This window comes from Populus alba, chromosome 10 (genome assembly GCF_005239225.2).
Source record: "Populus alba chromosome 10, ASM523922v2, whole genome shotgun sequence".
NCBI classification, from domain to species: domain Eukaryota; kingdom Viridiplantae; phylum Streptophyta; class Magnoliopsida; order Malpighiales; family Salicaceae; genus Populus; species Populus alba.
Window position 1 is genome coordinate 7,780,333 of NC_133293.1, and position 16,777 is coordinate 7,797,109.

At 35.4% G+C, this 16,777-nt stretch overlaps 3 protein-coding genes across 8 annotated transcripts; all 3 read left to right on the forward strand.

The window, feature by feature from the left end:
• Window positions 1-557: 557 nt before the first annotated feature.
• On the forward strand, window positions 558-3,035 carry LOC118048822 (glyceraldehyde-3-phosphate dehydrogenase GAPC1, cytosolic). The gene is made up of 12 exons (XM_035058641.2): window positions 558-684; window positions 801-833; window positions 933-1,033; window positions 1,122-1,237; window positions 1,346-1,445; window positions 1,563-1,709; window positions 1,804-1,864; window positions 1,965-2,062; window positions 2,170-2,312; window positions 2,400-2,483; window positions 2,587-2,676; window positions 2,788-3,035. The coding sequence occupies exons 1-12, from the start codon at window positions 681-683 to the stop codon at window positions 2,834-2,836; spliced, it is 1,026 nt and encodes a 341-aa protein (XP_034914532.1). The 5' UTR covers window positions 558-680; the 3' UTR covers window positions 2,837-3,035.
• Window positions 3,036-5,535: 2,500 nt separating this feature from the next.
• Window positions 5,536-9,999, forward strand: LOC118048821 (uncharacterized). Of its 6 annotated transcripts, none has more exons than XR_012171051.1 (4): window positions 5,661-7,391; window positions 8,377-8,458; window positions 9,311-9,558; window positions 9,654-9,999. XR_012171051.1 is itself a non-coding variant. In XM_073412164.1 (4 exons), exons 1-3 carry the CDS (start codon window positions 5,897-5,899, stop codon window positions 9,512-9,514), a joined length of 1,662 nt encoding a protein of 553 aa, XP_073268265.1. In that variant the 5' UTR covers window positions 5,662-5,896; the 3' UTR covers window positions 9,515-9,558; window positions 9,654-9,999. The 6 variants fall into 6 exon arrangements, 4 of the variants coding, with proteins under 4 accessions (XP_073268266.1, XP_073268265.1, XP_073268267.1 ...); XM_073412164.1 differs by having other exon boundaries at window positions 5,662-7,391; window positions 9,430-9,558; XM_073412165.1 differs by having other exon boundaries at window positions 9,430-9,999.
• A 1,662-nt stretch (window positions 10,000-11,661) lies between these two features.
• On the forward strand, window positions 11,662-15,020 carry LOC118048819 (uncharacterized). The gene is made up of 2 exons (XM_035058639.2): window positions 11,662-12,866; window positions 13,686-15,020. Exons 1-2 carry the CDS (start codon window positions 12,159-12,161, stop codon window positions 14,901-14,903), a joined length of 1,926 nt encoding a protein of 641 aa, XP_034914530.1. The 5' UTR covers window positions 11,662-12,158; the 3' UTR covers window positions 14,904-15,020.
• The last annotated feature ends 1,757 nt before the right edge of the window (window positions 15,021-16,777 follow it).

Genomic DNA, 16,777 nt, shown 5'->3' on the forward strand with positions numbered 1-16,777 from the left:
TAAAGTATAATTTTGGTTAAAAAATATAAAAGTTTTTAAAAATTCCAATAAAAAAAATAATCATTTGACAATAAAATCGAAAGGTGGGTATTTTTGAGATCTACTCTTTCAAGTTTCTAGCAACCGGAAAACCGTGAAACTTGGGTAGCAGCAAATTCAGCCTTGACCTAACAGGCTGCTGATGTCAGCAAAGAGCACATGCAACTAGTCCACGACAAGAACCTTCTGTTGCTGGGCCCAACAATTTTGAGCCCATCGGACAAAACTCCGAAGTCCGAATATTCCCACTTCTAGAACATTAAGACTCCCACGCTCATTAAGAAAGTGCGCTATACCTTCCTCTTAACGCCTCTCCCCCATAGATAAACAACCCCCCAAGACTGAATCCAAATGCCACAAAATCGCGTGAATTTTGCTTTTTAAAATCAGCGGCTAATACAAGGGCTTTTCAAAATTCCAATCAGCGGCTTCAAACCAAGCTAATTGTTTCTTTCGTTTTGCCCAAGAAAAAAAAACTGTTCACGTGACCTAACTCCCTCGCCACGCACCTACTCTTCCTCTTCCTTTATATGACCCTCAATTAGCAGCCACTCTCCTCACTAATATCTCCGTTTAAGTTTATCCCTCAAATCTCCCCTCTTAATTCTAAATCTCTCTGTTTCCGGTTACTATCAACAACAATGGGTAATAATTATAAAAATGTCTCTTCGTTACACTGTTTTCGTTTGATTTTCACGTCGTTTTGGTTTTCATTTTCATCTGATCTGATTTCGTTTTTCTTATTTTTGTTTAATTAACAGCATGTGATAAGAAGATTAAGATCGGTATCAACGGTAATTTTCCTGATCTCAAACATGTATTTATTTTTTAGTTGCTGGTAAAAGGAAGAAAACATTCAGTTATTAACGTTAAATAAAATAAAATGGTCATAGGATTTGGAAGGATCGGTCGTTTGGTTGCTAGAGTTGCTCTTCAAAGAGATGACGTGGAACTTGTTGCTATTAATGATCCTTTTATCACTACTGACTACATGGTAACTATTTATTTATTTATTTTTATTTTTGCTGTTGTTTTCAGTTTTCTTTTGTTGCTAATGATTTATTTTTTTGGGGGGTCTGCAGACATATATGTTCAAATATGATACAGTTCACGGTCGCTGGAAGCACAGTGAGCTCAAGGTTAAGGATGAGAAGACCCTTCTCTTTGGTGAGAAGGCAGTCGCTGTTTTTGGCATCAGGTAAAGAAAAAATACTGTAGATATTAATAGAAAAATTTGTGTATCTTGCTGTTATTTTACTGGGATTTTTTTTTATGTTTATTCTTATTTCTTTCTGATTATTGGTAGGAACCCAGAGGAGATCCCATGGGCTAAAGCCGGTGCTGAGTTTGTCGTTGAGTCCACTGGAGTTTTCACAGACAAGGACAAGGCTGCTGCTCATTTGAAGGTTTCTTTTCTTTGCATTAATTTAACACAAGATCCATCGAGAATGTATTGAATTATAAATCTGATATTTGATTATAGTGTTTTTATAACGTAATAAATAAATAATTTGTTGGTTCAGGGTGGTGCCAAGAAGGTTGTTATCTCCGCCCCAAGCAAAGATGCACCTATGTTTGTTGTGGGTGTAAATGAGAAGCAGTACACTCCAGATCTTGACATTGTTTCCAATGCTAGCTGCACTACCAACTGTCTTGCCCCCTTGGCCAAGGTATTTATCTATTTCGATGAGTTCTTTTAACTAAATGTAGGTAATGGGCGGATTATTTATTTACTAATAATCATCTTTGCCCCTTGATTTACAGGTTATCCATGACAGGTTTGGAATTGTTGAGGGTCTTATGACTACAGTTCACGCGATTACTGGTGAGCTTAGCTTCATGTTATATCCTGATTTATCTTGTTGCTCTCTTTGCATTTGGATTTGAAAGTTAGTCCTCTGATGCTCTGCATCCATGTTATTCAGCCACTCAGAAAACTGTTGATGGTCCATCAATGAAGGACTGGAGAGGTGGAAGGGCCGCTTCCTTCAATATCATTCCTAGCAGCACTGGGGCTGCCAAGGTATGCTTTTTTTGGGGGGAGCATCATTGTTTGTTTATAGTTTATTGCTATGTTTATGCACCTACGGCCGGACCTTATTCTTCTTCCTTCTTTGTCAAATCTCATAGGCTGTTGGAAAGGTTCTGCCAGCACTTAATGGAAAATTGACTGGAATGTCCTTCCGTGTTCCTACTGTGGATGTCTCTGTTGTTGACCTCACCGTCAGGCTTGAGAAGAAGGCAACATACGAGGCTATCAAATCTGCTATCAAGTAAGTGCTTGTTAGAATGATCTTCTAGTCAGAATCTTCTAGCTTATTTATATTCTGAATTTATTTGTTTACCTTGATGATCTCCAGGGAGGAGTCTGAGAATAACCTCAAGGGTATTCTGGGTTACGTTGAAGAGGATGTGGTGTCTACTGACTTCATTGGTGACAGCAGGTAAAGGAAAAGGCTGTGATGTTGTCATCGGAGACCATGTGGATTGTGCTGGCCTGAATACGTGCTTTCTCTGCATTTCCTCTAATGGTTGTGCTTTTTGCAGGTCAAGCATATTCGATGCCAAGGCTGGAATTGCTTTGAACGATAACTTCGTCAAACTTGTCTCTTGGTATGACAATGAATGGGGCTACAGGTACATTTCTTCCTTCCTTTCCCGATTTATAGCATCCATGGTACCTTTGCAATTGTCTCCTCCAAAAGGTTTGAAGGATGTGCAGCTGATACATGATTCCAATTTTTGCAGTTCACGCGTGATTGACTTGATAGCTCACATGGCCAAGACTCAAGCTTGAAGCTGAAGCATGGATGACGAGTTGAGGCGCCTTTTTTCCTATTTTGTGGTTTATGAGTCCAAGGTTTTGGATGATGTGCGAAGCTTGAAATTTAAAATAAACAATTGAATCTGATTTTTGTTTTGGATAGTAAGCTAGGGATTTACCACAGTTTTATCTGTTTAGATACAAAAAATCAGACGGTTTGTTTTCTTGTTTATCCTATGTATTTCCCGCTCTCTCTCCTCTACCACTGGTTGGCTTTCTCATCCTGGGGGTGCCCATGGGATGCTTCGATCATGAGAAGAGAAGTATTGCAAAAATAGGTCAAATTTTGTTTTATTTTTGTTTTATTTCCTAGTTCAAAATAAATGTTGAATAATGTTGAATTAATTCTATAGTTTTTGGCATAGCTATAAATTTTGTTGCATCTCAATACATTTATGGGAGAATCGGCTAGAATTGGGTTTTAGGGTTTAGGCGGATGGAGTTGAATTTCAACCCCTATTCAATTTGCTTTTTAGTTTTTTTAGTTTTTTAAAAAAATTGTATTAAATTGATATAATTTTAGATATTTTTAAATAATTTTAATATAATATATCAAAAACAAAAAAAAAAAAAAAGTAGCCACTATTCACTCAGATCCCGTAACATTAGGATCTTTTTGAAATTGTATCGTGCGGTGCATTTAAAAAATATTTTTTATTTTAAAATATATTAAAATAAATTTTTATTTTATTTTGATATTAAACATATTCAATTAATTAAAAAAAAAACTAAAAAGGCAAAGAAAATATTAATTTAGATTTTTTAAAAAAACTAAATGTATTTTTAAAATGTACACTTTATATGTTGAAAATATATTAAAATCTAAAAATCTAAAAAATTAATTTTAGAAATGTCATTCTGTTTCCTATTTGTTGTGATTAAGAATTATCCATATTGTTGCTAAAATTTAAATGTTTTTAATATTTTTAAAATTTAATATTAAAATTAATTTTAAAAAATAACAAGATAAAGTAAAATAAAATTTAAAAAGTAATTTGTGGTTGTAATTGTGTTTTTTTAATTTTTAATTTTTATTTGTTTAAAATTAATTTTTTTATGTTTTCAAATTTTTTTTTATATATGATATTAAAAATAAATAAAAATAATATTATTTTAATATACTTTTAAATAAAAAATATTTTAAACTAAACGTTAGTACATTCACAAATATATCTTTAATGATTCTCTGTTTTGTTTGTCTTATGTAATGTTTACTTGTTTCAAATTGCCAGCAGACGACATACAATCACACGAGCTCAAACTTCAAGCTAAAATTGAAGTGAATGTCTTGGCTCTGTATGCAATAATAATTTTGATATATATAGCTTTTCAAGGTTAACTTCGAATTATAAAACAAAAGGATACCTAGTTTTCTCAACCCCTTTTTTAATTAAATGAATTACTTACGACTTAATTACTCTCTCTCTCATGAGAATTTTATTCGCCCTAATTTTTACCCCATTATTCGTTTCTACTTGTGTTTTTAATTTGGTAAATCAATCCTTCTTTTTTGAATTTCATTCAATTACTTATTTGTGTTTTTTCAATTAGGTAAATAGCTGATTTTTTTTCAAGTCTCCATATTAAATCGAACCAAATTGGTTAAGAAAGTAAATAAATAAAATCCCAGTGCTACCCTAAGAAGAAAAAAAATTAAAAGCAATAAAAACTTAAAAAGGAAATAAATCAACAATTAATTCAAATCTGAGCGTTTGAAAATGTGGTTATACTTATATTTTTAAAAATATTAATTTGCTTTCACTAAAAATTAATTTTTATATGTTTGGATTGTTTTGATGCGTTGATTTCATAAATAATTTTTAAAAAAATAAAAAAAAATATTATTTTAATATATTTCAGCACGGAAAGCACTTTGAAAAACAATAACAACTACTTTACAATAAAACTCACGATATATGTTCATTTAAATCAAAGGACCTATTACAAATTTGGTAATAATACAATGATAAAATTTGTCCTAGAATTTGTTTAAATTTAAAATTTTAATTTATATTTTAAGAACCTGTGTAATATTATTCTCTTTGATTTATTTTGATTTTTTATTCCAATTCTATCTACATAACCTAATTATTTGTATTTGGGTTGCTAACTCAATGGTAGAGTGCTCGGCTTTTAAGTGCGGCTAACAACTTTTACACATTTGTACGAAGAAAGGAATTCGTCCATATCATCGGTATTATTTGTAAGACCACGACTGATCCTGAAAGAAATGAATGGAAAAAGCAGCATGTCGTATCAATGAAGAATTCTGAGAATATTTAATTCTTACCAGATCGGCTCCAAACAAACCTTGTTTGAATTCTTGGTGCGTAACATAAAAAAAAATGAATTCAAATTCAAAGTTGGGGTTGGGTCGAGTTAATAAATGGACAAAGCTCCACGACTCAAATTATAGGGAAATAAAAAAGCAACGAGCTCCTGTTCTTAATTTGAATGATTTTTCGATGTAACTAGACGTTAAAAATAGATTAGTGCCTAGTGCGGGAAAAGCTTTTTCTTATTATAATAACAATTATTTTTTAAAATAGTTTTTACTTAGAAATATATTAAAATAATATATATTTTATTTTTTAAAGTTTAGTTTTAACACCAGCACATCAAAAAAATCTAAAATTACTAAAAATAATTAATTCAAAATAAAAATTAAAAAAAATTTCAAACCTTTTTAAAAATACTTTTATAATATAAAAACAAACATTTTTAAAAATAAAAAACCTGCCACGCACAATAATAATGAGCCGGGCCCAAATCAAATCTTAACAAGGCTCAGTCAGCCCAACCCTACTCGGAAATTGCTGGGGGTCTTTTTTGCTTCTGAAACCCCAAGCTCTTGCTCGCCGAAGGTGAAATTGCAGCCGAATAGCATCATCATCTAACACCACAGACCAGCGCCGGAGTTCCCCTGCAGAAGCTAGCTCAGGTGTTGCTAGCGGTTCAGCTCTTCATTTTTTCGGGTACCCATTCTCTTCTACTTGTTTTTAGTGGTCGTAATTTTATTAAAAATCAAGACCAATGAACAGGGTACAAGTACTAAGAAGCTGTCTTGGAAACGCCCGTGTAGTTTTTAGTCGTGCTAATTATTGCTCTCTTGCTGTATCTTCTTCTTCTTCTTCTTCGTGCGTTTCTCCTCCTCAATTACCTTCCGTGCTTACAAGCACGACTGTATTTGATTACCAAGATAACTGTCTAGACTCTAGAAATCAGTCGACTGTTAACTTAGTCGCTGCCAAAGCTCGTGTAGGAAGCAGTCCTGATGAGATTCTTCTGTCTTTGGCGCACGAACAAGTGTGCGATAACATTGAGGTTTCTAATGATCTTGTTGACAAATTGCTCCTCCGCTTTAAGGATGATTGGAAATCTGCTTTGGGTGTTTTTAGATGGGCTGGATTACGCCCTGGCTACAAACATAGACCCGAGGCATATGATATGATGGTGGACATTCTGGGGAAAATGAAACAAATGGATCAAATGAGGGAGTTATTAGAGGAAATGAATCGAAATCATCTAGTTACACTTAACACTGTGGGTAAGGCTATGAGAAGGTTTTCGGGGGCAGGAAAATGGGAAGATGCTGTGAAGATGTTTGACGAGTTAGGAACATTTGGTTTGGAGAAGAATACGGAGTCTATGAACTTGTTGCTTGACACACTTTGCAAGGAGGGCAAAGTTGAGCAGGCCCGTGCTATCTTCTTGGAGCTTAAATCACACATTTTGCCTAATGCTCACACATTTAACATTTTTATTCATGGTTGGTGTAAAGCCAATCTAGTTGATGAAGCACACTGGACTCTCCAAGAGATGAAAGGGCATGCTTTTCGACCTTGTGTAATCAGCTACTCTACCATCATCCTATTCTATTGCCGCCAATACAATTTTTCTAAGGTCTATGAGCTCCTTGATGAAATGGAAGTGCAAGGGTGCCCGCCAAATGTTGTTACTTACACCACCATCATTGTTTTTCTGGCCAAGTCACAGAATACTGAGGAGGCTTTACAACTAACTCAGAGAATGAAGTCAGCCGGATGTAAACCTGATACACCTTTTTTCAATTCTTTGATTTATATATTAGGGAGAGCTGGCCGATTTCAGGAGGCTGTTGATGTTTTTGAGAAGGAGATGCCAAATGCCGGGGTCTCCCATGACACATCTTCTTATAATTCCATGATTGCTATGCTCTGTCATCATGGTCATGTATCAAAGGCCCTTAGTCTTCTCAGGGAGATGGAAACATCTGCACTTTTCAAACTTGATGGTCAGACATTCTACCCATTGCTTAAGTCATGCCTTAGAACTGGAGACATGAATTTGTTGAGTCAATTATTGGATGACATGGTGAAAAAGCATCAACTAAGTCTTGATAGATCAGCCTATGCTCTTTTAATTCATGGCCTTTGCAGAGCAAACAAATGCGAGTGGGCTTACCATCTGTTTGAGGAAATGATCAGTAAAGATATAGTACCGAAATATCGAACATGTCATATGCTTTTGGAGGAGGTCAAACTGAAGAGTATGTATGATATTGCTGAGAAAATTGAAGATTTCATGAAAAAATTATAAGCTTCCCTGGTGAACTTATTCTAATTTTCTCTTTTTCTTAAACTTATTTGTCTCCCATAGCATGCAGTGTACTGATACATGGCATTTTGGCATTTTCTCACTACTTTATTCATTTTCTTAAAAAAAAAAAAAAAAAAAAAAAAAATGCTTGGCGGGTTGAGTTCATGTTTTGCACTTGTGCTGTCTACAATTGGATTTTCTGTCACTGGTAATCTAACCAGGGTTTGGTCGTGATTGTGAAGGTCATTTTCCTGATAGTTAATGAAATCAAACAGTGAGACATGAGATTCAAAGCAAATTGAAAATGAGTCCCCAAAGATGAACACATTAGTGAAATAAGTTATTGTGTCCTATAATGAAGAAAATAATATGATAAATACGTTAGATACACCAGTTCAAATTTCAATATGATCAATATCTTGTTAAGAACCCAACTGTATTTTTGTTAGGTATCATTAGAAGCTAATCATAACACCAATGCATTTGTCTTTGTTTCTCTTGCTATGTTTCACTTACTCTCTATGCTTCAAGTCTTTATCTTTGTATGATTCATTGAATTCAAATCTCATAGAAACAGATGCAAACAATAAACTCTCCATTTATGCCATGTTATTCCAAATAAAAAAATAAAAGCAAATTGAGGGCAGACTGTAAAATTTTAGATGCCATTAGCCTCGCAAAATAATTTAACTTCATTTCTCACATAAAATGATCATGAATCAGTCAATTAAGTTACTGGCTGCAGCTATTACTTATTAAGGCACTTGCAAGTGTGGCAATGTCTAGAGCAAGAGGGGTTCCTGAGGTCCTAAAGGCTATAAATCCATATGCAAAATTTCACTGTGATTCCTTATTCCTGTATCCTTGACGATAAACAAGGAATGATCTTCCCTTGCGATATTAGCTACTTGATTAGCCACCTGTTTTTTCTGCAGCAAGAAGCGTTATGAAGCTGGCAACCTGCTTGACATGTGATGCAAACAAACTCTGTTTCGGACAAGCACCTGCCATAATTCTGTGAGAGTTATTAGCAGATGCTTACATTCACCGATCATGAGTGCATCTTTGTCCAATTGAAGTATTTTTGTGTGAAATTTTCCTTATTTGTGCTTATTTGAAAATAATGCAAGATAGACTTGAAGAAATACTGCTCTTGTTTTCTTGATTTCACAATGAGATGTTTTAGGGAACAGATTTGATATTTGAATTCTTTTATTCAATATTTCCTGCCCCAAGCAATATTCAAGAGAATGCAGCTGACCATATATATGTCATTTCTTAGTTGCTTCCCAGCTGCCATTTGCATACGAGTCTTGCATTGTGCTAGTGAATGTGATATGAACATGATGTCTTAAGATTGCTCTATTTCGCATATGTTTTTTTTTCTTTGCCAAATTCATATGGACACTCCCTGCACTATAAGTTATCTTGAAAAAGACACTCGTTTTTTCCAACAAACTTGTTGTGAATGTTTAGACACTCTTATGAAAGCATAATTGCAGTATAGTTCAAATTTAAAAGGTATTTACTTCAAATTTAATGACTATTTTAGGTAATTTGGGGCCACCCCTTCTGTGAGGTTAATGCATCGTGACAATGATTAGTGATGAAAGCAAAAGGAGAGAGAGAAAGTGACTTTTATTGATTCCCTGCAAAGCTGCAAAGCCAGCTGTATTACTACCATTGACTGCAGTACTGAGTACATTAAAGTAGTGACTTAGAGTTCTTAAGTTTGATATTCTGGGCACCTTTGGTTTTAGTTCTATAATACCGTAGTTCATGCTTTCTAGTAAGTTGCGATGCCTAGGTGATGATTACTAGTCAGTTAGATCCCATAGTTTGAATTCTCCAATTTTGATCACGATTTAGGTCTTTTTGGCTCTTGGTGGGAATACCACAAGTAACGAAAAATGGGTTGGAGGCAAGATTTCCCGTGAAAACAGAATATGCTAATGGCGACTGCTGATTTTGCCTTAAACTGTGGACAGTGAAGGAGTGAAGATACAAATTCAACCTCGCCTCTGCATTTTTTTTGTTTGGAGGTTAAACATAGTTGAAGGTTATACATTTTAATAAAGATCCCAGATGACATGACTTGACTCCTCTCTTTGAATCCAGTAAGTTTCGAATGATTTGGTACATTGCAAACCTGGACCTTTACTGTTTCGGTGCTTGCGTTCTATTATGTATCTTTGTTTGACTTTTGGTGCAGATTGGAGGAAGCATCACATAATCTTGTCTGTGTGCTCAGATAACCCTAAAGAATTGTAAGAAAATCATATATCGTGATCCGATGTTGCTGGTAAGTGATGAGAAGTAAAACAAAACCAAGAAGCGACGGCATGGGCCCAGGCATTTGCTTCCACGAGGATGTCCATTGTCCCCGTAGAACATGAAGCCAACCATGGGCAACACGGGCCAGTTTTCGAGTATTTTACAAGGCAAGACCTTTACATTTTTTCTCACAATATTTTAAAGCATCAATCTCCCAGAGCAAGGCTTCCCTTTTGTACAGGGAGGAACTAAAAGCAATTAATAAAGAGCCCAGTTCATGACCAGGACTTCTTTCAGAAATGCAACCACTTGAGCAACAAGGTTTGCTCATGAGAGGTTGGTAAAACGACACATGATAGGTTCAACAGGGTGCAAAATATTTACACGGCCTGGTTTAAATACTTGAGGGTCGACTCAGTGAGCGGGCAGTACCAAGAAGTGATCGAGGGTAGTAACAAAAAATACAGTTATTTTAAAACAAAAAAATACTTAAAAAAATAATAATTATTATTTTTTTAATTTTCAATACCCAAAGATCATGAATTGAACATGAATTTTCCACATCCATTATAAGAAATTGTCAAATTTAGCAGCTCATAAATTTTATTAAAAAAATAATATAAATTATATTTTAATTTTACTTAATAGATTAAGATTTTGGATTAAATTGGTTCTTTTAACATGATACTAAAATTTTAATTTTAATTATCAAATGATCATGAGTTTGAATCTTATATTTTTATTTATTTAATAAAAATCAAGTACAAGATAATATGAGTCTGTACAAGTTTGAAACATAAAAAACTTTTATTTAAAAATTTATTAGAAAATAATATAAATTATATTTTAAAATCTTACCTTACAACTTAAATTATTAAATTAAATTGATTTCTTAACATGGTATCTCTCAACATTAACTAATTGTCATTTTACTACTGATCAATGATGTGCATGAACTTGCTTTGAAAAAAATCAACAAATAATTAATTTTAAAGCACTTTAATTGAAGACAACCGAATCGACAAGTGACTTTCCTCGCAACAACTCAAGTAGTTAGTCTTTAGTTGGATCAATACTAAACAAGAATCGAAGGAGAAAACTTGCGACATAATCATGGGTTCGACTCCTAAAGAAAAAGTAAAAAATTGATTGCCCGATGGCTTGGGTGAGACGTTAGGTGCAGGTTCTTTATTAGTGGAGGTAGATGCATGGGCCTAGCAAGCTTTCAGTTACTTCAACGGCAGATTCAAGCCACTAGTTAATGTCCCTTTTCTGCTCTGTCCTCCGGTGCAAGTTCCGACGAGTTGGTGACATCTGTGAAGATCCCTGCACAGAGCACACTGGTGTCTGAGATGCAAGATTTCAGAGAATTCGATACAAGAAAGCAAAGATATGACCACTTCTGTGTGAATGCTGTTGTTGAGATTTCCCTTTCCAGGGACAGATGGAATTCATGAACATTGAACACTCCTTTTCTCCACCACAAGAAAGAAATATATCTCCAGAAAAGCTAAAAATCAAGTGGTAGCTTGTGAATGAATAAAGAAGAAAAGAAGGTCGATAAAGAAACACGAGTTTTTACCATTAAAAATGGTGGATGAGCTCTCGGAGCGGGATATCTAATACTTTTAAATGATTATTTATAATATTAAAAGATGATCATAGGTGATTTTTTTAATTTATTTCTTTTAATTTTTATATTTATTATTGTTAGGATAAAATTAAATAGCAGTTATTCAGACTATTTCATTAACAATCCTATAGTTTCATTAAGTATCATAATATTAACTGTTATAATATTTCAAATTTATATAAACTTGTTATTACATGTGTAGAACATATATAAATAAAACAAATATATTTTCTTCCTTTTAAAAAAAGGTTAATTTAAAATGCATGATTATATCCTAGATATGTTAAATTTATACAAAATAAATAAACACCTTAACAAACTCTATATTTATTTTCATACCCAAACAGTCAACTGACATGAACACTGCGAAGGGCTAACAGTTGAAGGTTTGGTATAAGCTCCATTGGAGCGGCAATTTCTGTCTTTGCCCCGTTTTTGTCTCCTGGGTCCTGTTCCCTCCTGGCTTTCTAACTATCTATTGGAGGGTTGCTTGTGTGTTTCCGATAGTTATCTGTTCTTTCCACTGTGCTTCGTTTAACTCCCACAAGCTGTGATCTTGCTGCGTGATCTGATTTTTATTCCTGAATTCCAAGATTCCTTATCCTTGCAACTTTCCCGAAAATATTCTCACATAAAAAGAATTGATTTCACTCTAAAAGGTGAAACTAGTAATCATTACTGGCTAATGGCCTTTCCCTCTTGCCACTTTTCCTCCCATTTCACAACTTGCAGCTGGATTCTTGAATTCCCTGCGCTTGATTAACAACTCTGCTTATAGTTGCTGGTTTTTATTATTGAATTTAGGCAACAATGCCACCCTCATACTTCCCTCTTAGGTGGGAAAGCACTGGAGATCAGTGGTGGTATGCGTCACCCATTGATTACGCAGCTGCTAATGGCTACTATGACTTGGTGAGAGAGCTTATTTACCTTGACACCAATCTCCTCATCAAACTCACTTCCCTTCGTCGGATTCGTCGACTTGAAACTGTTTGGGACGACGAGGAGCAGTTCGATTGTGTTGCTAAATGTCGTTCTCATGTAGCCAGACAGCTCCTGCTAGAATGTGAAACAAAAGGAGGTCACAACTCTCTCATTAGAGCTGGACATGGTGGTTGGCTTCTGTACACTGCTGCTTCAGCTGGTGATGGGACCTTTGTCAAGGAATTGTTGGAGAGAAACCCTCTTCTTGTTTTTGGAGAAGGAGAATATGGTGTCACTGACATATTTTATGCCGCGGCCAGGAGCAGGAATTCTGAGGTTTTCAGGCTCTTGCTTGATTTCTCTATTTCACCACGATGTGGCCTTGGCTCTGGAGGAGAGTTAGAGGGACAGCAGAGTGGGAGCCATTCCGAATTTAAGTGGGAGATTATGAATAGAGCTGTCCATGCTGCAGCTAGAGGTGGGAATTTGGAGATTTTGAAGGAGCTTCTAGGGGATTGCTCGGATGTTTTTGTTTATAGAGATGCTCAAGGGTCGACCGTCTTACATGCTGCCGCAGGGAGGGGGCAGGTCGAGGTGAGGACTATTCTGTTTTATGCTTTAGCAGTAGCTTCACATATTCATTCTTGCACTATTATCAGAAGTTTTCCTGTTATTTTAGTTTGCTAGTGCATGGTTGTCTTTCCTTTCCTCTCTTCTGAGTACATGCTCAAACGCATCAGGTTAATGAGCTGTAGAAAGGACAGCAATCCAATATACATGACTGATAGAGAGAGATTGATCTCCCCTTTTTGAAGAAGGGGGCTGTTTGTGATGCTTCAGATTAGACTAGTTGATTGCTTCTGGTTTATTTTCCTCCCTTGTGTCAGTAGTCCACATCTTTCATTGGCTTTAGGTGAATTTCTCCACCTATAATTTTACAATATTTTAACGTACATGTCTGGTTATGCATCTGAGTTGAAGGTGCCTTTCTCCACCGATCATATGAAACGTATATTTTTCATAGTGTCATTTGGGTTCTGGTTGTTCAGATGCCAATTTTAGCAGTAGTTCTTATTGTACGAGCCTTGTTCAAATGGAGAACCCTGACTTGTCAAATGGGCAGTAGCCTTTTTCTGGGAGACTCCTCGTATTGCTGTTAGCCCTTCTATGTGTACATTGGCAAGTCCCTCTCAGTTTAGATTCTCAGATTCACCTCCTCTCTCAGCAAGGCCGGTTCTTGCCGTAAGAGTTTACTCGTTTTGCTTTCTTGAAAGAAATGGCCAGCAGAATGATAGAGTTCTCTATCACTTCTGTGCTCTTGCAGGGATGAATCCTCTTTGTTCTTCATGGTGATATTATCCCTTAGACCTGAGAAAAACGACACTTACAGAAAAATTTATCCTGTTCGTGCAGGTAGTTAAGGATCTAATTACATCCTTTGATATCATTGCCTCCAAAGATTATCAAGGGAATACGGCACTACACGTGGCTGCTTACCGGGGTTACTTAGCTGTGGCAGAGATTTTGATACTTGCGTCTCCCTCACTCGCCTCCTTTACAAACAACTATGGAGATACTTTTCTCCATATGGCAGTGTCAGGCTTTCAGACCCCTGGTTTTCGAAGAGTGGATAGGCAGATTGAGCTCTTCACTCAGTTAATGAGTGGTAAGATTGTGAATATCAAAGATGTCACCAATGTCAAGAACAACGATGGAAGAACAGCCCTTCATACCATCAATCAACTTAATATTAGTGACATGGACGCCATGACTCCACTAGATCTCCTCAAGCAACGGCCAAGATCAGCATCTTCTGAAATTCTAATCAAGCAGCTGATTTCAGCTGGAGGGATCTCTTATCGTCAGGATAACATAGCCAGAAAAGCTATTGTTTCCCATCTGAAAGGGCATGGTATAGGAATGAGTCCTGGCACTTCTTTTAGAATTCCAGATGCAGAGGTGTTCTTGTACACTGGTATTGAGAACGCATCTGATGCCAGTTGTGATCACACAAGTGTTGGTGACAATTCATGCTTGAGTGGCCCAAGTGATATTGACACGGGTAACTCGTCGGAAAACAAAAAATCAGGTTCTGTAAATAATGCTGCAAGGCGTCTGAGGTCTCTCCTTCAGTTGCCCAGGAGGCAAGAGAAAAAAGCTGCTGTGATGGAGTTAGAAGATGATGACTCTGTAAACTCATTTGATTTATGCCAAACCTTGGAAGACCGCCCAATTCCTCTCCGGCGGAGATACTCGAAACTGTTTTCCCTCTCAACCAACAAAAGAACAATTTCTGGAAGGAGCGGTCTTCCAAGTCCATCAACTGGAAAGAAATTTACCACGGGGATAATGCATGGTGCTATTCAAGCAAATCAACATTTAGCAGTTTCAGATGGATCCCCGTCAAGTCCATTTTCAGGGTCATCCCTGTACTCGCCCATTTCATTGGATAAAGAAAAGGATATTGATATTGCAGGAACCTCTTTCTCAAATCAGCCATCGAAGCATAAACAATCATCCTTCAACAAGAAGTCGATGAACCAGTATTTTTGCTTTAGTGCTCAAGGGCAAGCAGTGAAAGATTCAGCGACGAATCAAAGCTACAAGCATGCCACTCCTCTAGTAGCCTGAATTGATTGTAAAAAGACTTGTGAGTTTCGGCAGGATCCTCGTAGTAGAATCTTTTGTTTTGGAATCCAGAGTGTTCTTTCCGCATATTAATTTTCTTAATTCATTTTGGTCTTTGTATGCAGATAGAGCGTGTTCGAGTACATGTGTTGGAGATTGTAATAGAAATTATTTTTAAAAGTTTTTTTATTTGAAAATATAATAAAATAATACTTTTTAATTTTAAAATATATTTTTAATATTAATACATCAAAATAATTCAAAACCATCCTAAAAAACTAAATTATAACAAAAAAAAAAATATGTTCATCCCAAATCAAATGCACCATCTGCATCAAATATAGAAAGCACCATTTCTATATAGTAGAATACCCTTATGGACCTCATGATTTCTTGACAAGATTTTGTAACTACCCCATTTCTTAGTCAAATTCTTAGTCAAATAATTCAATATTTCTTTGTATGCATCATACTGCTTGGAACTTAAAAGTATTAGCAGATTAATAAAAAATAAAAAAAAAATTAGATTCTCCTCTCTATATCTGCATGTTTCCAGCTTCATGATCTAATTACAACTTGTTTTTTTCAAGGAATCAACAATCAACTAGCAGCTACCAAGATTACAAATTCAACTTGCAATCTTTAAATATGTGCAAATTGACTAATGAAGCCCCTCCTCTTGATATAAACATTGAACAAAATAAGGGTATATTGATGCTTTTATAGGAGAAATCCCCTATCCTTCCTCAACAGAGGGGTCAGCAAGATTCAAAATTTAGACAGGAAGAGAAATAGTATTTCTTTATATCCACCCCACTGTCTGGAGCTCAGAAGTATTAGCAAATCAATAAAAAAATAAAGAAAAATTAGACTCCACCCTTTATCTGCATGTTTCCAGCTTAATGATCTAATTATAGTCCCTTTTTTCGAGGAATCGGCGATCAACTAACAGCTATTAGGATTACAAATTCAACGTGTAATCTTCAAATATGCACAAATTAACTAATGAAGCCCGTATTGATATATAGGGTATCTTGGTGTTTTTATATGATAAATCCCATATCCTTTCTCAACTGACGGGTCAGCAAGATTCAAAATTTAGCCAGGAAGAGAAATAGTATTTCTTGGTCAGATAATTGAGTATTTCTTTGTATCCACCTCACTGTTTGGAACTCAGAAGTATTAGCAGATCAATAAAAATAAAGAAAAATTAGACTCCCCCTATTATCTACATGTTTCCAGCTTAATGATTTAATTACAGCCTGTTTTTTTTGAGGAATCAACGATCAACTAGCGGCTGCCAAGATTACAAATTCAACATGCAATCTTCAAATATGCACAAATTGACTAATGAAGCCCCTCCTATTGATATAAACATTGAACAATAAATGGGTATCTTGGTGTTTTTATAGGAGAAATCCCCTATCCTTCCTCAACTGACGAGTTAGCAAGATTCAAAATTCAACCAGGAAGAAAAATAGTATTTATTGGTCAAATAATTGAGTATTTCTTTGTATCCACCCCATTATCTGGAGCTCAGAAGTGTTAGCATATCAATAAAAAATAAAGAAAAATTAGACTCTCCCCCATATATCTACATGTTTCCAACTTAATAATCTAATTATAGCTTGTTTTTTTTAGGAGTCAGCGATGAACTAGCAGCTATCAAGATTATGAATTCAAGGTGCAATCTTCAAATATGAGCAAATTGACTAATGAAGCCCCTCCTCTTGATATAAATATCAAACAAGATAAGGGTATCTTGGTGTTTTTATAGGAGAAATCCCCTATCTTTTCTCAACAAATACGTCAACAAGATTCAAAATTTAGCAAGGAAGAGAAATAGTATCCTAAACCACCAATTGCCAATTTACCAT